The following is a 24,232-nucleotide window of genomic DNA, read 5'->3' as shown; positions in this document are numbered from 1 at the left end:
CAAGTAAAGGGAGATATATCATTTTGTATGAACTGCCTGAAATATGCTCTTTGTAAATAGGGAAAAATCCCAAAAATACCCTTCAGGAAACGGAAACAACAGGAACTCTGTAGGGAACTTTTAGCATTCCCACAAGAGCATCAAAGAACTAGTGAGGCCTAAGTTCTCAGTCTCATGGTTAATGATGCGATGCACCTGCTCACACGAGAGCCCAGCAACTAGTGATGCTAAAGTCATTGTCTTCCATGCTCACCTTGGCTGGAATTTGAATCCTTACTACAAAGCACACCATCAAATTATTGGCAATTCTTGTCCGGGTTTTATATTCCGGGACCTCTAAGTTATAGTTTGAAGGCTAAATTTCTCTGCCCTCCGAAGTTCCCTTCTTCATGTGCCCTTTCTTCGTCACTAAAACCAGACAGACACGCTGGCTTCTCTGCTGTGAGTGATTTGGCCAAGGCTACTCAGTTAACAAAAGAGAGGCATCACCTCTCCAGCTGGCAGCTCAAAACTGCTTTGTTCAATCCTTGCTTCCCTATCTTTTCCACTCTTTGCTCTCTGACTGTGCTATTTTTCCAGTAATGGATGCTGAAATCAGATCGTTGTTATAAAAATGCTGCATGTCCTAGCTCACATTACATAATGGTGCAAAAATCCATTTCGCCCTTTTAGCAATCTCATTTCTCAAATGAAGACCTTCATATTTCTCAGGAAAATCATGTTTCATAAGTTGTTCCGAAGAGGAAATACGGTGATATTTCTAGTGTATGTAGCAAGATGCCTAGAACATCACACACATATGATCTCTGGTAGCTGTTACCGCTCTCTAATTATCTCTTCTGATGTGTTTTGTTCAACATCCTTTAGCATTTTTGTGTACTTCTATTGTTGACAATAAAATATGTGTTTTAATATTTTAAATATAGTCCTCTTATGGGGGTAGCTCTGCATTTAAATAATAAATAAGTTTTAAAACAGGAAAGAGTAATGTTCTTAATAAAAGCCAAATTATTAGTCTCACTAACTATCTATAAAATTTATAGTTCAACATTAAAGTTGGGGGGTAGACATTATCAAAGGGCTGTGATTAAAACGCCTCCGAGTTGCACTCTAAGGCCTTCCAATGGTGAGGTTTCCAAGATGCCCATCGCCTCAGTGGTTGCCAAAACAGAAGTGACAGTGGGGAGAAAAAGGCACAGATTCATTTTTATGCCAACAAAAAAACTCTATAAATTTTGCTTTCCTTCAGATAATGGAACCCTCAAATATGTGAAAAGGAACAAGCAGATGAGGGATAATTCCAGACAGAATAAGTGATATTCTGATGATTTGTGAACATCTTGATTGCTAGAACTGAAAATAAAGATAATTAAGACTTTGAAATTATGTGTATAGAAACCTATTTATAAAAATAGTCAAACAATTAAGCATTTCCTATTTCAAATATGCTTTAAGAGATCGGAAAGCAAACTTGACTCCATTATCTTCTAGTAACTTAGTAATCAAGTACTGTATTCCAGAATGGGCCTCTCACCCCACGTCACAATCCTTGAGTTCAGGCTTCACCTTGGCTTTGGTAAGAGGCATAGGATCCTTTTAGCTGTGGCCAGGGTATGGGACTCTAACAATGCAGTAAAGCAGTGCTACTTAGGCACCAGGGATGCTTAGCTCCTGCGCGAATGGCGTACCCGAGCAACACTGTGCACTATGCTACATGTGCTGAATGAAGCTAGCCCACAAGGAGCTCACTTTTTCATCCCATGCCACTTCTGCCTACAGCAACACCATGTCACCATCTCTCAGCAGATAATGGAGAGAGTATTTATACCACGAAAATCAGCAAGGGGAAAGACTACAGACTAAGCCATTTTATTTCATCTTGTTTTTAAAGAACCTGCTATTAAATATTCACCAGCATACAGTATCCTTTGGGTACCAGTGGTCAATCCTTCCTCCCCACCACGGCGTGTGTGTGTGTGTGTGTTGTGTATCTTTGACTCTGACCCAAACCTGCTCTCTTTTCTGCCTACTCCACAATACTAAGCATCAAGTGTGGCCTCAGATATACTGGGCAAGTGCTCTTTTACTGAGCAGTGCCACCAGCCCATGACTTGATCTTGGAATAGGGAGATAAGATCTGGCTTGTTCGGTATTGGGTCTCCTGAATTCATGGCACGAGCAGAAACTCAAAAAACTGGGGAGAGGATGAAAGAACAGAATGTCCACACTCTATACAGAACTAGAAAATCTGCTCTTTGCATCTTAATGCTTGATTCAAATTCAATTTACTTTCTCTAGCCAAAAGCTACAGAGGACAAAATGTGGTCCCAAATTCACTTCTCAGTGCTTCCAAATTGATAACTTTCCTAAATAATTAAAGGCAAGACAATCATAAGAGTCCATGTCTCTTTATTTCTGAGCACTCCGATTTTTGAAAACAGTGCTATCAGTGTTAGACTTTGTATATGCAATGCATGCATGTGACCCATGAAGACAAGAACATCTTTGAAGAATCCAAGAAGTACTATAATGGCAAATGGAAACAAACTCGGTTGTTCACTAATGAGTATCTGCTTCAGAACAGCATTAACAAGAGTAGTGAATATCCTTAATATGCCGGCTAGGGTTTTTAAAAATTATTGCACTAAGGTTTAAAAACAAGGGGTGAACTGGGGGAAGAACATGGACAGCAAGGCAGGAAGCAAGAAGCAGGCAAAGCCTGAGCATGCCCAAATTCTCAGATTGCCCCTTTTCCTATCCACAGCACAGCAAAAGTTGGAACCAGGCAAAACCCCTATGCAAGAATAGGGTACCACACTCTGGACAGACAAAAAAACTCCCAAACTCTCTCATAGCATGATGCTGCTATCCTGGAATAAATGTTATAAGAGAAATCAGGTGAGGTTTCTTTGTTTTGTTTTTAGCACCGTTTTCTGAGTCTTTGATCTTTGTTCCCAGTAACTGATCATGAAAAACTACAACACTGAGGGGCTAGCAGTCTGTTGCTCTAGGCATTTATGAACAAACATTAATTTTATTTTATCAGCTGAAACCTTTACATGTTGTATGAGAGTGATATCAAACCCAAGAACAGTCTCCTAGCAACACACTGCTTGTATTTGCTGTCTAGTGTTAGAAGGTACGGTGTGAGAGGCAGCAGGGCTTAAAAGGATGGAAAGAAATTCAAAGTGCAAAGATACTCACCCTTGTTTTGGCATCAATCTGACCACCTCGATCCAGTAGGAGCTTCACCATATTGGTATTGCCCCTTTTGGAAGCCACGTGCAGGGGAGTAATTCCATTCTATACCGTGGAAACAGCAAACAGAACAGGGTGGATATGGCAGGGTTAAGAGCAGGGCTTCCTAGTAAAAAGTACCAAGGGGTTGTGACTTGTGTGTGGTGATTTGACCCATGATATCTATGGTTCAATAGGTTTGGTCATAAGAAACAAAGAAGCCCTAAACCATGGGAGACAAATTGTTAGAAAATGAAAAGTGTAATGAAAATGCATATTTGTCAAGAACTACCATAGACACATTGAATGTAAAACAAGAGACAGATGGGGGATGCCTGTGTGGCAGAAGCAAAGCCTCCATTTCTAATACAGAGCCCGGTAAATGTCTCTCTATAATACTCATATACTATAGAGCTTGAGATCTCAAAGTTTTATACGTTTAAAAATGGGGGGGAAATACGTGTGTCAATATCCTGTTATAATTATTCTTTAAGATCCCCCCAGAATAATTCACAGAGAAAAACAGCTGGAAAGTAATACAAGGTACTTTCAGAACAGAAGTTTTTTTTCCCCAAACAGGATTTCACTACATAGCTCAGGATAGCCTAGAACTTGCTATATAACCTAGGCTACTGTTAGAATGGAACTCCTCCTATCTGAGCGTCCAGATTCCTAGGATTCATAGGCCTTATGCCACCACACATATAGAAGACTTCCAAGGACTATAACAGTGCACACAAAATTTAGTTTGTCTTATGAGATATCAAGTGTCATCATAATGGCATGAATATGTGTCTGAGTTTTTGTGTGTCGCAATTTTCCAAGTATTTAAATATTACAACAGTTGAATCATGTTAAAAACCATGCTATATGTGAATTTTATAGTATTATGTAAATGAATTTTTCTAACAGAAGTAGACCATTATTATAATTTTATGTACTGTCTTACAGTAACTTTTACGAAGACATCAGAGTAAAATTTTAATTTTTTAGACCAAGAGAGGGAAAATCAAAACTCATCCCCTTGTGTGCCTACTTGTTAAGAAATGGCCCTTACAGAGTTCATGCTTTCTATTTTAACACCGTCATCCAATCACTGGACATTGAGCATTTATGATTTCTATATTGTTTTATAATGTAACAGTTGAATGCCATGTCAAAATTAGCCTCCTCTACTCCTGACGCAGTCTTTATTTTTTATTGATTTTCATTTTCTATGTGTTTGAGTGTTCTCTGCCCTCAGAGACCAAAAGAGGGCAATGGTTCCCCTGGAGCTGGACTTGAATGTGGTGAACAACTCAGGAAAGGGTAGGAGTCGAACTCCGGCCCTCTTGAAAAGCTATAAGCTCATCCTTGAGCCATCTCTCCAGCTTCCAGGGTCTTGTTCTATTCATTGGGTTATAATTTTATCCTGTGTAAGACAGTGAAAACTTCAGAATCTTTAGGATGGCGGAAGGGGGTTAAATACGAGACCCATGAGAAGCCATTAATGTTCACATTTGTTTTCTTAAAATACACGTGCTTTACCACGTACCCTGGCCGTGAAGTCCACCGAGGCTCCCCGGTTTAGAAGAAGAGTCGCCACATTGACGTTTCCATAGTGTGCAGCTATGTGCAAGGGGGTGAAGCCGCTCTAGGGAAAGAGAGAAATCGTGGGTAGGAATGCACCTCACACTGTGGAAAGCGATCACTAACTAACCAGAAAGCTTACAGTGAAACCGCCTGCCAAGTGCATGAGCGATGCAACTCACGTAACAAATGCTTTAATACAACTCTATCACTTAGTGCTGTAAGGGAAAACCAAATACCCTACACTTGCTAGCAAATTGATTTTAATATATGAAACTAGTTGTCTATCCAAAACTGTGCGTCTTGAGTCTCTCAAAATACCTGGATTCAGCTGGCAACCACTAAGCATGAGCAATCCCTTGTTTCCATCCTCTAGGCAGAAACGTAACGGGCTTCATACGTGGCCACACAAGGCTTTTTAATATGGCTTCTGGCAACGGGAAGTGGGGATCCTTATGATTGCACAGAGCGTGCACTTAGCCACTGAGCCATCTTTCCTACCCCTTGATCTTATTTGTAAAAGAGCATTAGTTAGTGTTTTATCTGCAGGAGTGTGACAATTTCTCAGGAAATATGTCTACTTCATTCTGCAGTATCAACGCTGACTTCCTATCCCCGTCACAACTGCTTAGATGGTGATTTATAGTGAAAAAGAATTTAAAAACCAATATTAAACAACCCTTCCTCCTATTGGGTTGCCCCATCCTGCCTTGATATGAGGGGTTTTGCCTTGTCTTATTATATGCTGTTTTTTCATTTTTGGTTGTTGTCTCTTGGAGGCCTCTTTTCTGAAGGGAAATAGGTATGGGGAAGAGGGGAGTTGGGATAATATCGGGAGGGATGGAAAGGGGAAATTGCAGTCAGGATATATTGAATAAGAGAAGAATCTCTATCTTCAATTTAAAATATGTTTGGTATCAATATGATTATGAAATAAAAGAGGGTTCAATTGTATCTAATTTTAAATATGAATTAGATATAATTTTATCACTAAAATAAAATACGTTAAAAATAACCACATCGATGAAATGATGTGGGCATCTGATAAATATTTTATTTCCCACATGCTTCAAAAACAAAGCCTGAGAGCCAAATAAAGAAATCCTTTCTATTTCTGATGAAGATGTGGTTAGATCTTTTTGCTGTTCTTCCCAATAAATGCACATTATCTCTTTTTTTTATTGAAGTGCTCACACAGCTGGTAAATTTCCTTACTCTGTAGTTTTCATAACTTAATAAAAATATGGGGAAACAAACAGCATTTGTTAGTTAACACACACCACAGTTTGCAGGCTATTTCCTATTCTCTTGGACTTGGAAATGGATTTTAACATGTAACCAATTGCTTGAAGAAATATTTTACAAGCCACAGTCAGTTTTTTTTTTATAGACTTTGTATATAGAATTTGGTTTTACTGTTTTCAAAATGCCAAGATAAGCATTGAGATGGCTTAGGTAACTGAAGGTTGCCGATGCATTCAGCAATGTTAGTTGCAAATAATTTTTGTTTTGTTTAGCTTTGTTTTTTCAAGACAGGGTTTCTCTGTAGCTTTGGAGCCTGTCCTGGAACTCATTCTCTAGACCAGGCTAACCTCGAAATCTCAGAGATCCACCTGTCTCTGCCTCCCAAGTGCTGGCATTAAAGGCATGTACCACTATCGTCCAGCTAGTTGCCAATAATTTTTAACTGTAAAGAAGTGAGATATGAAAATAAGAATAGTAAATGTGAATTCTATCTCCACAAATGTGACCAAGATTATTTTACTATGCATGGAGCTGCTGCATTCATGCCAAAACTAAGGGGAAAATCAGTATACAACCCATAATTATTTTATAAAATGTCAAATCCGTTTTCTATTTTCATCTTAAAAGTTCCTGTCACCCAGACATATTCTGAATATGTGTCTATTATTGTTGCAACAGTTATCTCAGAGATTAAAACATTTCAACCTGCAGGGGAACTCCTTAAAAGCAGGTAGGTACAAAATTCAAATGAGTTCCACGAAGTCCCTGAACGTGACTAGATCCACAAGGCCCCTCCCAGGTGGAGTAAGCAATAAAAGCTGAGCGTCCTGTGAGGCAAGCTTCAAAGGCAGACCAGCAGCCTGGGAGACGTGAAACCAGCTGAGCTGACTGCAAGGGGTGCAGACCAGAGTGGCAGAGCAAACACTCCAGTCTACTGCTCCGCCTGCAGGCTGTGCAGTGTGCTCCAGTTTCTCTGGTTTCGTGAGCTGTCGCCCATGTTGGGGTGGGCTCTGGTGATGCAGCTGTCTCTGGGTCATTTCTGCTCCATTAAGTATCCCCTAGCCCATATTCTTGTAAGTAGCCTCAATAAAACTCATTGGTTCACCAAGCTAGACTTCGGCAGTATCTGTACTTTGGTTGGATGTGGGCTCCTTATCTGGGGTGAGTAGTCATGTGTGCTGTGCCTCCCCAGGAAAAGTTTTGTTACACACAATTATTCAAGTTATAATTTAATTTCTAATAATTTTATTGAATGCTGGAAAAACATTTCCTAATCATTCGAGTATACTAAAATTATTTTATCACTTATAATAATTAATTTATGCTTTTTCATTGGCCTTCATGATCATGATGCCTCAGGCTGTTACACTGCACAACTCTCTGCTGGTTACACCCACCATAATGCATAAAAATAATTCCCAAGGAATACATAAGAAAATAAAGTACTAAAATTAGTAAATAAGATCAATTTGTATAATTCCATTCCTAAACAATTTTACCAAGCATTTGAGTTGAAGTTCCCTCAGCCCCCAATGCCATGCACAAAAAAGGGAAGAAACAAAAAAGCAGTGCAAATAATTCAAGTAAATTGCATCTCAGTAGATGAATGTGTTAATAAAAATTTGAGAAATATGATATTTTCTGTGAATGCCCAAAGACCTACAACTTCTCCAGAATTATTCTAGAGACCTGACCCACCAGAACAAAAGTCAACCTTTATAAACAGTCCCTTGCTTTTGAGTGTAGATTATTTTTATAGTATACATTCAATAATGTTTATATTGTGACAAAAGAGAGAAAACACACACCCACTAGAGGCTCCCAAACTTATTTATAATGACCTATTTTATAAGAAGAAGATTATTTAATGGCAAATATTTTAAGAGTTACAGGAAAAAAGCAGTTGCTTTGCTCGTAACGCACAGAGCCATTATCGATCATAAATAATGCACTAAAGGAAAAATGCTGGAAAGGGCCACTGCTATTGAATAACAGAGAATCCACCCAAATTTTACTTCCCTAAATTCTAATCTTTACATTCTCATTAAGAGGAAAAATTCATATCTCTTTGCAAAAGTTTCAGAATAAGGCTCACTCATTAAATTATAAGCAACAATAGTCTTTTATTTCATGCTGGACTCACAAACTATTCAAATGGTTGGTCTAACAATATCTGTTGCATCCAATATATGTTGCATTAAATATATTTGAGTTACCAATCTCTCTTGATTATAAGAATTTTTCTCTAAATATTTTTCCCACTAATAGAACTTTAATAATTAGTGTGAATTAGTGAGCATATATTCTATCTGGGCAAAAACTAAAAATAAACAAAAACAAGGTAAATGTTGGTATAATGGCAATACTGTACCTCGGTTGTCCTATTCACCATCATCTGAAGCAGTGTTTGGTGGGAAAAAGAGGGAAGATGTTACACAATGCAAAATGAAAGAAACAGTAGATGTGCTGGCTGCAACTGAGTACCGTGTTCCCAACAAGACAGAGTGGGAAAAGCCTACTCCATTACACCGTAGTCATTCTTTCAGACTCTCGCTATAATTAACGGTGTAAACAGAATGTCTAACTAAATGTCTCAAAGATGGAAACTGGCTTTCTAAAGAAAATCGTTGAGCCCTAATATTTATTAATATTACTATCTCCCAACAGACAGGCCCCTTCCATCTGAACTACCCATGGAAACGATTTACATGTTTTTCTGACCAGAAGGCTGCATTATCAGCAGAGACTGTGCCTTGATCATCACCCAGGAGGATGCTGGCAGTCAGAGGGGACCTCTCCACAGATGCACCAGCTCTTACCTTGGATTGGACATCAGCGTTGTGATCATTCTGAAGCAAGAGGGCAGCGGACTTGGTGTCATCTTTCCGAGCCGCAATGTGCAGAGCTGGCAGCCTCACCTTCCCTTTGGTGTCATTCTCCAGGAGGATGGCCACTGCCTGGTTGTGTCCCTGCTGGAGTGCCACAGCTAGAGGAGTGAAGCCGTCCTAGAATATAATTTTCATGAGTGAGTGGGACTGACAACCAGGACGGAAAACTCACTGTGAGGAGCAGAAACAGAGTGGACTCTGCCTTTCCCCCACAGTGCAAAGGCTTTATCAGATTGCTTTCGTGATTTCTATTCTGCATCATAACAAAGCCTGCTGATTATGGTATGTGGCCATTTTACAGGAGTGGGCTGAATGTGTGTCTGTAAAAGGAAAATCAAAATCAGTGTCCAATCAACAGTGCAAGATAGACGACTGTCTCTGCATTCTCTCTGGGAAGATGATAACTGCTGTGAATGGAGTAATTGATACTATTTATGTGAGGATGCTGGAGATTTAATGGGACCTAAAGCTTTTTGGTAAATTAGAGTAGGCATTAATTTTGCAATTACTTACATTTTAGATCGCTAAGATCATTTCAGTATGAGTTTTTTATGCCATATAACATTTTAAACCCAATCTCTCAATTGTCGAGAGAGAGGGAGGGAGAGAGAGAGATCCATAAAAAACAGCACAGACAATGCAAAGTTAGAAAGATCTCCAGAATAAGATAGAAAACCATCCTAAAAAATTTGGAAAGTCATCTCTATATTTTCATAAGCAAGTATTTAAGTCCTGAAAAGATGGCAAGTGTAATCCTCCTGAATTCCCTGAAGTCCGCAAGCAAATGTTATAAGTATTGTTCATATAACAAGAATGAGGGTGTTAGGCAAATTTAACTATTCAATTTGTTTTCAAAATTAATTGTTTATGTGATAACTGTGGCCTTTTGAGGGAAAATATCTACTCAAATGTATTATACCATGTATGTAGCATGAATCATTTATGCAATATGAACCATGTATGCAGCTGAACCATGTATGCAACATGAACCATGTATAAGGCATGAATCTTGTATGAAGCATGAACCATGTATTCAGCATGAACCATGCAAGCAGCACAAACCATGTATGCAACATGAACTGTAGTAATATGTTGACTGTTCTTTGGAGTAAGTTTGAATTTTGAACATGGCACACTACTTCACGGAGCAGAGGAGGAGGGCAGTGTCTTACGGTAGAGGCCAGCAAGCAGCTGCCGTGTGTGGGTGTGTCTGAACAGGAGACTGTGGGAATGAAGGGCACACCCATCATCGTGTGCATATCTGGGTTTCAAACCCTCCCACTCTGCAGCAGTCTGTATTAAAGGCACGTGGACTTTGCTTTCATTCTGTGTTGTTTTTCCTTAGAGACACCGTCTACAAAATGGACCAGGAAAAAGATTGTAGCCTAACTTTTGGCAGAATTCAGGAGGAAGGAAGGGAGAAGAGATCAATAAAAATTGTGCTGGCCAGACACAGAGCTAACTCCCTCTGGAGGACTAAAAGCTGGATCCCAACCATGCAGAATTCATTCTGATCTCTATTTCAGGGAAGAAGTCTAAAAAGGTGTAATAATTTGTTAAAATCCCTCAATGAACTCTGTGGAAAAACCAGCTAAGCTCAGCAGTTTTGGTTCCATCATTTATTCACTAATCCTATCAATGAGAAATTTTCAAACCAAGCATGTCTTCATGTGCACGTGTTTGACTGCCATATGAAAGGATTGCATCATTATCTGATATTTTATTTTAGGTGGTTGTAGTGTTTGTTGGGCAATCGGCTTTTACACATTATTGCTGCTCACGAGCACAGAACCGCTGCTTGTGCGTATCAAACGACGATGTTTCATGACAAAGCATTGGCACACCAGCACACCAGCTCCTCGTCCCTGAAACAGTATTCTCTCTTACAGAACGGTGAGGTTAAAAGGCGGTGTACACAGGTTTAACCCATGTGAACCCGGGTAACTATTAGGATAGGTTATACGCTCAGTACATTAAGTTTATAAATTTCCAATCAATATAAGAAAGTGGCTTCAGTTATTCAAAGATATTTCTTAAATAAAATGTAAGTCACACTCGTGTCTAGGCTAGGATCCAACCCCTACCCTGCTTTGTTGCCTTTGAAAAGTGTTAGATTTGGTTAGAAAAGAGAGTTCTGCAGGCCAGTCTACAGTATGGCCTTTGCTGAGGCAGTGATTACTAAGGGCTGTTTTGGGAATCACACTGCAACTCCGTGATGATTAAGTAGATCAAAGCAATAGTAAATCTGCTGAGAAAGTCAGGAACTGAGTTCAGCGAAAACCCATGTTAGACACACTAAGTCTCCTGGGTGGGTGAAAGAATCCTGGTGTGAAGGTTTCATCTGATTAACGATTCAGCCTTTAAGGAAAACGAGAACAGATGGGTTCCCTTATGCCGGAACGTCTCTCTGAGATACAGTTCCTTGGTTAGCTGAGCATTGTCTTGAGAGAGTCACACTCTACGTGCAGACAAATTTAGTGTCTCGAGGGACATAAAGGCCCCAGGTTATTAAAAAAAACTACATATCTATACTGCAAGTACATAAATTATGTCTGTGTTGCTGAATACAGAACACTGATGCACGTCATAGGGGAAGTTGTGTTTTCTAGTTAGATGATGTAACTTACTTGATTGGTAACTTACTTAGTATTGAGAGGGACTTCCTTGTTAGTGAGAACAAGCTTCCAGAAAGTAATGGTGAGTGGTTACATTAAAATTTAATAATCCCCCCGCCAAAAAATTAGAAGCAGATTTAATGCATTTCAGTTGACTTTTCCATCCAGCGCAGCGTGGAAGAAAGTTTGTGTTCACTTTACCTAAAGATTTACATGTCAGAAAAAAGCTAGAAGCTATATTAAACATTAAGGGATATCGAAATGGCTTCTGGGTGCCTGTCATGTTTTTACTGTGGACCAAGAAATGGGAAGCAGAAAGGCATTTCTGCATCAGAAGAAGGTGTGCATAGGAAAGAGGGGTGATGAACTGATCTCCTCTCCAGATGTGCCGAACCCTTAGAAGCCAAGCTAATTTCAAACATTCTTGACATAGTTTCCAGGATCACAGTCACATGTGTGTCATGATTTCTATTTTGTCATAAATAACATTGCTGTGGTAGAATCCCTAGAAAATTATACTAACACAGATAGCTATAAATTATTCCTGATGGTCAGAAATTGTTCCTTCAAGGAGTGCTTTGGATCTTAAGATAAAATATTGACAAAAAGCAACAAGGATAATTGAATTTAAAAATGCTGAAAACCCCAAAGCAAGAAGTGTGATTCAATGGTGTGCACTCCTATAATCCGACGAGAACTGTAAATTCAACCCTGACTTAGGTTTCACCGAGAGAAAAAACAAAAACCCAGGCTTAATGATGATGGAAATAAGAATGCATGATCAGGAACCTAAAATGAAAGTATGAACTAATGGTGATGGTACAAGCCCATGTCCCTCACGGCCATGACGGTAGACTGTGAGAGTAATGGGAACTTCCCCAGCTTGCCATAGACAAAACAGTGAAGATGCTTTGCAACTGATAGAATGAACATAGACCTTAAAACAAAAGAGCCAGAGAGAAAGACTTACCTCCGTAGCAGTGCTCTGGTTAGCTCCGTTCTCCAGCAAATATTTTACAACATCAATGTGATTCTCCTGGGCAGCCATGTACAAAGGAGTGAAGCCATTCTGAGGACAGACAGCAAAGGCAGAAATCTCAACCATTTGTAATGTTTTAGCAAAACCAAAGCTACACCTTGAGGGAATTCACACACTCTACGAAATAATGCCCACGTAATATCTTCTGTATTTATGATAAATGAAGCAGACGATATGAACTGCTTAAGATACACAAAACATGAACTCTATGGAATATATGTCTCTAACAGATCCTTATTATACATACATATAACGGTATCTATAAAAATATCTTCTGTATTTATCAATCCACAAACCATTTACACAGACTACTATTGTCTTGAATATACATACTTGCTTTGCATTTTTTGGTGTTTCATTTATTATTCATAACAGATCATGCTGTTATGAACCTGAATGAAAATGAGAAAATCTATACTTTTGATCACAGAGGCATTACATTATTTTTGAAACTACTCTGAAATTTTGTCATTCATTTGCTTGATTATTTACTGAAGTGCAGCTACCAGGAGCTGAGCCATCCCTAGGGAACAGTGATAAACCGGACAAACACATGCTTTCATGAAGTACATACCATAATAATATTCATTATTATGTACTTATATAAAATATCAACAGAAATATTACACCAGAAGTTTTAAATTATGTTTAATTGTCACATTTCCTTTTTATCTCTGTATACTTAAAGATATACCAACTTTGTTAAGGGGGAAAAAACACAATTTTAAGAAATTCTCAATCTTTTGTCAGATTATTAAACATTGATGTTCATACTTCCTCTATAATAATGAGAATTAGTAAAAGTGAGATGAACATGTGATTATCAACCACTCGCAGAAAGTAGCAAAAATAGGTTTTAAACTATTTTGTTGACATGAAATTCTTTTGCAAGCATTGTAAAAATGGAAACATTATTCAAAGTGACCGATAACTAGCAAAATATAAATACGAAAGGACAATAAGTAAAGAAATTTAACTTTTGTTTATTAAATAAAATATACAAGGTGAAAATAATCTTTAATTTAAAATAGAAATCATCTCTAGTGTTATAATTTGTGAATAAGTACTGCTAGCTGGAGAGTATATTTCCCAAGGATTATCAAGCAGGTGAAACGCGGTGTATTTTAAGAACACTGAAGAGGTGGCGGAAGGATGGAATTAGAGATTCGAAGGAAGGGAAAGCCAAGGAAGACTGTTCAAAACAACGAGTGGGTGTGAAATGAGGATCTTTCGAGACAAGTAAGAGGTAGGGATGCAGTAAGAGAAAAAGAACTTTAACAGAGCACAGCCATCGCTAACGGTTTTCCTCTGATGGAATTCTCTAGGTAGAGCAAGAGAAAAAGACACAGAAAGAGGTCATGAATTCCTCAGGGACAGAGCCACCATGCTTAGACCTTTGCCAGTAAGAGATTCGCCCCTGGGTCTTGAGCTGCAGAGAGACTTTTTTGCTGAACCATTTGAATTGTTCAAACTACCTAAGATTGATAGATATTATTTCCATAGAATATCATTCTGTAACATATAAATTCTCATTGTATATAGGACCTACATAAAACAGTATCTGTATAATGTCTTCTGTATTTATCAGTTCACAGACCACCATTATCTCAAATGTACATAACTTACACAGCACTCTTAGGTTTCAGACTACCATCTCTAACACATTAGGCTAGACGGTACTACACACCTGGCTGAAAATAAACAGGTTCAGGTGAACCAGGAGCCCATCTCTCCTTGGTGTCCAGACTATGGTGGAGATGACCTGACACCAGACGCTTCCTAGTGTTCCCAAGCACAGTCCCAGTCCTCGCTCACTCCTCTCTGTCATCTGTTGCGGAATATTCCTTTACACTGTGTGAAGGTATGTCACTGTGATTGATTTAATAAAAGGCTGAATGGCCATTATCCAGGCAGGAAGAAATATACATGGACTTCCGGACAGAGAGAACTCTGGGAGGAAGAAAGGCAGAGTCTCCAGCCAGATCCGGAGTCACTAGGATGGGCATGATGAAGAAGAGATAACAAGTGCATAGGAGAACATAGATTAAAAATTACAGGCTAATTTAAGTTGCAAGTGCTAGTTAGAAACAAGCCCAAGTTTCTTAATTAAAATAAGTCTCTGTTTCGCTTTTTGTGAGCTGACAGCACAAAGAAAAGTCCAACTACAGTTGTCCTCTCAGACATCCTTTGGCCAGCACAGTGATGGCCTTACATATTCTAATCATTAGAAGCTGAAAATTCTACAAAAAGAACTTTGTAGATGTGATTAAGTTAAAGATCTTGAAGAGCAGAGATGGTGATCCAGAGGGCTAAAGATAACTATGAGAACCTTTACAAGACTTGTAAGGCAGAAGCAAAAGCTGAGAGTGGAGGGGGCAGCTCTATCTGCTAGATATAATGATGGAGGGAGGGACCATGATCCAAGGAATACAACTTTCGAAGATGGAACCAGCCAAAAAATGGATTATCACTGAAAGCTTCCAGAAGAAAACAGCCTTGTAAACACTACAATCTTAACTCTGGATTATTAATTTGCAAAACTAAGGGAGAATAGTTTTCTGTTGTTGTAAGCCACTGATTTTGTTAATTGTGTCTGTTAATTTGTTACAACAAAAAGAAGAACCAAATGTCTTGGCTTGGGGTTATAGGAGACCAGAACAGACACTGGCCTTTAGTCAGATTTTGTAGCATCTGCAATAATATACATTAAAAATGGAGAACTGGAGTCATGATGTCACCACAGTTAAGGGATGAAGAGCTGGAGCCATGGTGTCACCGTGGTTATAATATGGAGAACTGGAGCCATGATGTCACCATGGTTGAGAGATGGAGAACTGGATCCATGATGTCACCATGGTTGAGAGATGGAGAACTGGAGCCTTGATGTCACCATGGTTAAGAGATAAAAAACTGGAGCCATGATGTCACCATGGTTGAGAGATGGAGAACTGGAGCCATGATGTCACCATGGTTGAGAGATGGAGAACTGGATCCATGATGTCACCATGGTTGAGAGATGGAGAACTGGATCCATGATGTCACTATAGTTATGATATGGAGAACTGGAGTCATGATGTCACTATAGTAATGATATGGAGAACTGGAGTCATGATGTCACTATAGTTATGATATGGAGAACTGGAGCCATGATGTCACTATAGTTATGATATGGAGAACTGGAGCCATGATGTCACTATAGTTATGATATGGAGAACTGGAGCCATGATGTCACCATGGTTGAGAGTGGAGAACTGGAGTCATGATGTCACTATAGTTATGATATGGAGAACTGGAGCCATGATGTCACTATAGTTATGATATGGAGAACTGGAGCCATGATGTCACCATGGTTGAGAGTGGAGAACTGGAGTCATGATGTCACTATAGTTATGATATGGAGAACTGGAGCCATGATGTCACCATAGTTATGATATGGAGAACTGGAGCCATGATGTCACCATGGTTGAGAGACGGAGAACTGGAGCCATGATGCTTCTGTAGTTATGAGATGGAGCATAAAGCCATGGCTCTATGCTGCCACGAATATAATGTGGAGAACTAGTGCCACAATGCCATCATGGTTAAGGAATGAGGGGCATCTTATTGTAAAACATGTTGAATAAGGAAATACGGATTTATTACAGATCCCAAATACTGGAAATATCCTTTACTTTCCTTACAATATTTATCAAGAAACATCTCACTTGGGAATAAGGACTACTCCTCTGAGCAATTAGGACAGAGCAAGGCCGTATACCTACACCATTGTAAACTGTATAGGAAACTGTTCATCTTCACTCAACACAGTATTACCGGTCTCCTCACATACACATAAAAGTGCTATTAAATATATCATGCCCCTATGGTTTTCTAAAAGGGTTTAAGTTGAAATAGTTATGAAAGCATTTACAATTTCTCATTGCTGGTATAAAATGTTTCTGGCTTATCCTAGGTACAAGCAAGGAGAGTCGTATACAGGAGTTCTGGAATAGTGCATTCATACCCCTAGAGTACAAATGGTTTCATTCCATATTATTTACTAATCATTGTTCGTGGTTCTCAGATTAGTTATAATGCTTTTTCAGACCCAGAAATCATTCTGAACTTTGGAGAACTCAGCATCGAATAGGACTCTCATCTAGAATCTTTATTTTATGCTTATAGAAATGCCTTGCAGATGGATGGGCGGGTGGCTTGATGGGTAAAGAGCTTTACTGAGTGAGCAAGAGGACCTGAGTTCAGATCCTCAGCAGTGACATAAATGTGGGATACAACTGTGTGTCCCTGCTTATTAAATATTATAAGCAGTACCTCTGTCTATAAGAAAATATCAATTATTTATCATTCATTTATATTTATTTAACCAAAAGAAAATAATGTTTGGTAACTATTTACTGCTGGCATTATACTCAGAGAGTGACTCAGAAACAAACACAAAACCTCTTTGCCACATCCAGACAGACAGTTTGGTCCTGGAAACTGGACTGGGGAAAAGAGGGAGTGAAGGACAGACAGACACAGAGACACAGTTAGAGAGTGCTACAGTCAGCTGGTTCATGGTTGCTCTGATGGAACAACACCAAGGAATGCAGAACCTCAGTGGGTGTTATGATGTACAATCACTATCTACACAGAGACCAGAGGAAGGCTTTGCCTACTCCCTCATCCTGGCCCAAGAAGGCTTTGCCTACTGCCATGGGTCTGAATCAACGTGCGGACACCTGATAACGATACCTATTCCCTAGAATTTATTTACACCATCACTCAAGACTTCCTCTGCTTTCCACACTTCTTTCCATGAGAATACCCAGTCCAAAGCTGAGAGAACCAAGCTTAAACTACCATAGACAAATTGAGGGACATGTCTCACTACTGCTTTTTATTACATGTTATATAAGGAGAACACAGATAAGGGACACAGAACTCAACTGTGTGAGGAAATTCTGCCAGCATGACTCAGTGTAAAGAGTAGGGGAAAGACAGAAGTGCAGAAGGAAAAAAAGCTTTTTAGATGAAGATGAGAAAAGAAAAGACAAATGGGTCTTGCACATCAATCAGTGCCAGATGGTGAGGGGATTGGATTCGGCAGGACTTAGCCCTATCTGCCTCAGTAAGAACTGGGCTCTTTGTTTTAAATGGATTGAGAGTCATTTGGGTTTTTTAAACAGGGATTTGGCAGGAACATATCTGCATTTAAGGAGATTACAATGCCAAGAATAGAGAGAAAGAACCAGAAAACACTCTGACTATATAGTTACTGACAACGAAAGGAAGGGTTTTGTAATGCTCTTGATGAGAGTTGAAAAGGAAAAATAATGAGATTATTTTGGTCCATTCAAAGGCAAGCTTGTATTCAGATATTTATATTACACTCCATGACTAGAAGGAGTATAAGTGGTTTCAATCCATATATTTATCAATGTTAATAGTTTTCAATTAGCTATAACTCTTTTCCAGATCCAGAAATCATGCTAAACTTTGGAGACTCCAGATATCAAATAGGATCTATATTTTATGCTTATAGAAGTGCCTTGCAGAGGGACGGGTGGGTTGCTTGATGGATAAAATGTTTTCTGTGTGAGTATGAGGACCTGAGTTCATCCCCAACATTGCTATAAAAGTGGGGTTCACCTGTGTGCCTCTGCAAGAGGTGGAGACACACACACACACACACACACACACACACAGAGAGAGAGAGAGAGAGAGAGAGAGAGAGAGAGAGAGAGAGAGAGAGAGAGCTCTGGATCCCACCAGCCATTCAGTCTAGCTAGTTGAGGAGCTCTGGGTTCAGTGAGAGGCCCTGTCTCAAATATAATGATGACGATGATGATGATGTGGAGATCAACAGATGAAGGCACACAGTATCTGGCTCTGGCCTCCACATGTACATATTCCCACATACAATGCTTATCCTGCAACAGGTATTCAATTCATGTGCCTTAAATAGGTGATGGACAAAATTAACAGAACAAATTTCTTCTACATCTGTGGTGTTTTCAATTTATGTCAAAATTAGTCTCAAACACATAAGTCTGGTCCCTTCTTTTTAAATGTAGAATGTCTTAAGAGTTTGGTCTTAAGGCATCAATTAAAGAGGATTTGGTGCTGGGCGGCTTCTAAGTCTAATACTTAAAAGTTATTGCTTTTTAGGATTGTGCCCTCTTCTAGGTCACCTTTTTTAGGGAGAATGAATCTTTCTCATGATATCATTTAAGCAGCCACATGTGACCCACAGGAAAAGGAACTGAGATTTCTCACCAGGGTTATCTTGCTGGCCATTTGAAAAGTATGTGGAGAGTATACGCTCCAGCCCAGAAATGCCTTCAGGGACTGCAGTTCTGGAGGGCCTCACGGTGACCTCATGAGGGACTCTAGAGCACAGCCACCCAAGATAAGCACTTGCTCAGAAACTGTGATGATAATACATGTGTGTCATTTCAAGTGGTGAAGTTTGGTCACTAAACTATTTAGTGGCAATGCTTAATAAGCACAATGCCCAGTGAGGGACGTCCCACGAGCTCAGACATGGGTCTCTCTTGCCAGTTATACCTCTTGCCATTCTTACTTCATACTCCTTCCTTTTTCTTGAGGAAAGAAATTATGTTAAACAGCTATCCTAAAATATTTTAGAAATATAAATCTTTGAATGCTAAAAATAAAAATCTAAACACACCGATCTTCTTGAGGATGAATGAGTTATAAGTGTCCTTCAGTGTCCACCAACCCCCTAAGAGGACAATGGTATTTAACTGTGCTGGATTCCAAAAAGGCGCATGAGGGATGCTTCCAGTAGAACCCTGGGATCTGGGTAAGCTATGAGTGAAAGAATTATGACCCAACAGCCATTATATTCAGTTACCATCTATAGAGTACTTTGAAGTCAAAAGATTAGACCTTTGCATTGATAAGAAATAATATATGGAGCTGGGCAGTGCTGGCGCAGGCCTTTAATCCCAGCACTCGGGAGGCAGAGGCAGGCGGATCTCTGTGAGTTCGAGACCAGCCTGGTCTACACAGCTAGTTCCAGGACAGGCTCCAAAGCCACAGAGAAACCCTGTCTCGAAAAACAAAAACAAAAACAAAAACAAAAAAAAAAAAGAATATATGGGACAGATAGCTAGTGTGTATTTGTCTATGTCAAACCACACACAGTCTGAAGCAGTATTAAAAAAAAAACTAAAAAAAAACTATAGCTTTCTATATTCATAATGCCCTAAATTCCAGTGTGTTCTTTGGATTTACTTTCTGTGCTCACAGGAAGACTCAGTGAACAAATCTTATAACCATCTCTAATAATAAAAAATAGGAATGGATACATATAGTCTGGAGTCAGTGAAAGTCAAATCTCCCATCTGAAGGAGTCGTCTGTCTTTTGTAAGAAGGTGACATCAAGATTGAGGGTTTGGCATTACTTTTTGCACAGAGCAAAAAGTATCTTAGCTCTGTGCTAAGAGATTCTTCAGCACCTTGACAGTCTTTCAGTTAACACACACCAGGACGGGTTGGAAGTTACTACCATGGTCATTCTCAGTGCCTCACATCCTCCTCTTCTATTGAAGCAGAATATAAGATGATGTAGGAAATAATCCTACATTATTTATCCTACATTAGTTATCAGCAAGCTTGAAGGTCAGAGTGATTCAAATCCTATCCCTAAATACACCACAAACACCCAGCTGTGAAGGATGCAGGAAACCAATCTGAACTAATTTTAGTCATGTAAATAAAGCAGACTTTGGGTATTCTGGGGTGTTCTTAGGGAAGAAGAAGGAAAAAATAGGATTGCAAATTATTTGATAGTAAAGTTCAACTGCTCTGCTTATCTTCCAGGTTCAAAAGACACTCAGATCACTGACGCTGACCAACCCAGGGCATTCTCTAGGATAAGGTGGCTTCAAGTTTACACGACACATTTGAGCCACTCCCCTCAACCAAATTTAAGATTATTTTATAAAATTGGGACAGAGGGACAGCAATTGTCTCCTTTTATAAACTACAGACAACAGGAGTGTAGCCACCAACATAGGAATACAGTGAAATTATCTAGAATAAATCAGATGTTGCAGGAAACACGGGAGTGACAGAGCAAGACTCTGAACCTTTGGCTGTGGAGGAATCATTCACTGGGGGCTCATTGACACATCTAAATTTATACCAAGAAAGTCAAGAAAGTTTTCTTTTTTTTATTCAAGGACAGGGTGATCTATTTTCTTATTTGCAATTGGAAACATCTTAATTAATACGGCATCTAGATAAAAATGCAGTTTTCAGTATCACCATTAGTTTAAAATAAAGCACCTTTGGTTGGAGACATGACTCAGCAAATTAAGAGCACTTATTACTATTCAAGAGGACCTAGGTTCCATTCGCAGTACGCACACGGTGGCTCACAGCCATCTGTAACTTCCAGTTCTAGGGGCCCCAATACTATCTTCTGGATTCTGAGGGTATCAAACATACACATAGTGTATAGACATACATACATACAGCAAAATACCCAATACACACAAAATGAAAATAAGTTAGCCTCTTTATTTTTTAAAAAAGTAAAGATAAAACATTTTATCCAAGAAATTGGAAGAGTACATGAAGTGTAATAAGTCACCTGGTGCAAGCAATGAAACTGATTATTATTATTTCTTTTAGTTTTTGAGATTAAAATATAATTACATCATTTTCCCTTCTCTTTCAACCCTCCAAAGTATCCCATATACTCCTCCTCCTTGTTCCTATTCAAATTCATAACCTTTTCACTAATTGTTGTGATATATATTTTTTTCCTAAATTCATAATGACAACTTGCTCAATCTCTAATATTACTTGCATATATATGTCTTCGGAGCTGATGATTTGGTAATGGATAACCAATTGGTGTGCTGTTTCCTGGGAAAGACTATTCTTCTCCTCATGGTTTTTTTGGGTTGCCTGTTCATAACTTGAGTAACTTCGGGAATCAGGGAAGGTGCCATTGCAGGAGGGGAGTAATAAAGAGGACAATAGCAATGTACAAGTGTTCTGAATGGGAAAATGAAAAAAAAAGAGGCTCTAATTAGGGGGAGGAAGGAGATAAGTACGGAAAAAGAAAGGAGAAGGGTAAAACAATAGTAAGGGTGCCTGGAAAAGTATAGATTATAAGATCTAGGGGGTTTGTTGTTGTTGTTTTGGTTTTGGGTTTTTGTTTCATTTTGATTTCCTTTTCTTTTATCTTCTTCTTTTTTTTTTTAAGTGTGCAGTGTGCTCTGCCTAGCATTGAAGCAAGAGCTTTAAAACATATGGATAAACAATCATCCATAGTAACCTATGAAAGAGAATATGTTACATTCAAAAAGCAAAATATTGACTGCTCTACATATGCAATGAGAAATTTAAGTCAATAGCAACCACGGTAGGGTACTTTAATTTCCCCTAACAGAGCACAAGCACATTAGCCTGAAATTCTCATCTTGAATTAAGTCACTGTGCTAATTTAATCAGTTATCATTATTTTATTTTGAAGTTGATGAAATGGGCATCAAAAATTTAACTTCAAAGATTAAATAGTCAAAAGAAGCTATGGCCCTTTTTCTTCTTTCATCCACTACACACACACACACAGAGAGAGAGAGAGAGAGAGAGAGAGAGAGAGAGAGAGAGACAGAGACAGAGACAGAGACAGAGACAGAGAGACACAGAGAGACAGAGAGAGAGAGAGACAGAGACAGAGAGACAGAGAGACAGAGAGAGAGACAATTCCTTTTAATGAGTAACTGTTAAATGTGTTTCCTTTCATCTCAGAAAATAAAATGTTGGTCTAAGCCTCTAAAGGCACACCCAGCATAAAGGCACTGCAGTATTGATGGAGAACAGTTCACAGACAGACTCATTTCTTATGGAGTTGTAAACTGCAGACAGTAGCTAGGGCTTTGTCAGGAAATATAGCTGGTAACAACGTAGCTTTTCTTCCCCCTGAGATATATCCAGAAAATCTGAATCTTCACTCAAATAAAATTATTGCTTCCTCCAACAATGTCAATCATTTTGCCACTTAACGATTACTATCAACTTGAGAGAGTACTTGCAAACCAAAATTTACAATATGCGGTCTCACACATGCAGACACACAAACACACTGGGGATTCAAAAATATCTTTGAGTTTTCCAAAATAAAAATTCTCATTTCATTTGCATAATATTTGCTGTGTATTTATTTTCTGAGAGTCACATAAAAAGTGGCAAAACCATAGATATATTCTTATCCTACGTCTGTTACTACAAAGCTTGGGAAGGCTAGGACTGTGGTGCAGGAGTAGAGGCACATGTGTCTAACATGTGTGCGGCCCAAGATTCATCTCTGTACAGAGCCAAAAATCAAACAGACAAGAAATCATTTTTGAATATTACCAAGGTCCCACTTTATGTGGTTTTCCATGTGTTAGAATACCTGAGGTTATTATTATAAATTGGAACCTTAGTACAAAGCCTTTTCCAGGGTAGGTATTGGGACTGTGCTATGTGACCCATTCAGTTAGATTGCGCCATCAGAAGCACAGAGACCGAGAGGGGCACCAACTCCAGTGGATACACCACTTCACAGCTGTTTGACTGTTTTACTTTACAACTCGTCACAGACAGACCCTTCGAGTGATGGATATGTTCAATAAAAATAATCCAAAAACTCTGGGGCTGGAGAGATGGCTTAGTGATTCACAGCACAGCTTGCTCATTTAGAAGACCCAGGACAGATTCCTAGCACCCACATGACAGTCCACTGCTGATGTGGGATTCCCCTCTGTATGCTGTCAACACCATTGGCGAATAAAGAAACTGCCTTGGCCTGTTGACAGGGAAGAACTTGGATAGGCGGGGAAAATTAAACTGAATGCCAGAAAGGAAGGGGTGGAGTCAGGGAGAAGCCACGTAGCTCCTGTCAGAGACAGATACTGGGAACTTTACCCAGTAAGCCACAGCCATGTGGCGATACACAGATTATTAGAAATGGGTTAAATTAAGACATAAGTGTTAGCCAATAAGAAGCTAGAGCTAATGAGCCAAGCAGTGATTTAAATAATATAGATTCTGTGTGATTATTTTGGAGCCAAGCAGCCAAGAACCAACAGCAACTCCTGCAACACACAACCATTTGCAATAACAGTTCCAAGCGATCTGATGCCTCTTTGGGCCTTCATGGGCACTGCACTTATACAGTATGCAAACATACATGCAGGCAAACCATACACACAAATTAAAGGAAAACCTAAAATAATTTTTAAAATGTCCAAAAACTTGTATAAAGAACACACATACCCAATCGTGTACTTATATTTTGTATCCTTTGGGTTATTTATTTATAATTTACAACTTGAAGTATATTAATAAGGGAATTAAGCCTCCTTAACGTACTTTATACATACACATAATAAATACACATGTACACACTACACACACACACATACACACATTTAGTTAAAATAAGGGCATAAAGGTATACTTCAACAAATTTACTTTTAATGTGTCAAACCGATAAACTGGCCATGATGAAAACAAAATAGCTAAAGAACTGGAACTCGTCAGTCACAAAAAGACAAGAATTGTGATTGACGGGTAAGCTGGCACACTTCTAAGAAAAGAGAACGTGTTGATTCCATGTGAAGGATGGGGAA

The 24,232-nt window shown here is 39.0% G+C and overlaps 1 protein-coding gene across 50 annotated transcripts in view; it reads right to left on the bottom strand.

Moving 5' to 3' along the window:
• The window catches only part of Ank2 (ankyrin 2), a 521,939-nt gene that overhangs the window by 117,165 nt on the left and 380,542 nt on the right, over positions 1 to 24,232 (bottom strand). For 48 of the 50 annotated variants that reach the window (XM_075981403.1, XM_075981421.1, XM_075981404.1 and 45 more), the window contains 5 exons: positions 12,525 to 12,623; positions 8,871 to 9,056; positions 8,423 to 8,446; positions 4,772 to 4,870; positions 3,205 to 3,303 (listed from right to left, as the gene is read on the bottom strand). In XM_075981403.1, the coding sequence (XP_075837518.1) occupies positions 3,205 to 3,303; positions 4,772 to 4,870; positions 8,423 to 8,446; positions 8,871 to 9,056; positions 12,525 to 12,623 (507 nt within the window). The remainder of the gene's footprint in view (positions 1 to 3,204; positions 3,304 to 4,771; positions 4,871 to 8,422; positions 8,447 to 8,870; positions 9,057 to 12,524; positions 12,624 to 24,232) is intronic. The other 2 variants (XM_075981382.1, XM_075981387.1) reach the window with 1 other exon arrangement.

This window comes from Microtus pennsylvanicus, chromosome 7 (genome assembly GCF_037038515.1).
Source record: "Microtus pennsylvanicus isolate mMicPen1 chromosome 7, mMicPen1.hap1, whole genome shotgun sequence".
NCBI classification, from domain to species: domain Eukaryota; kingdom Metazoa; phylum Chordata; class Mammalia; order Rodentia; family Cricetidae; genus Microtus; species Microtus pennsylvanicus.
Note: the sequence above shows the minus strand (reverse complement) of the source record. Positions and strands in the feature narration are given on the sequence as shown.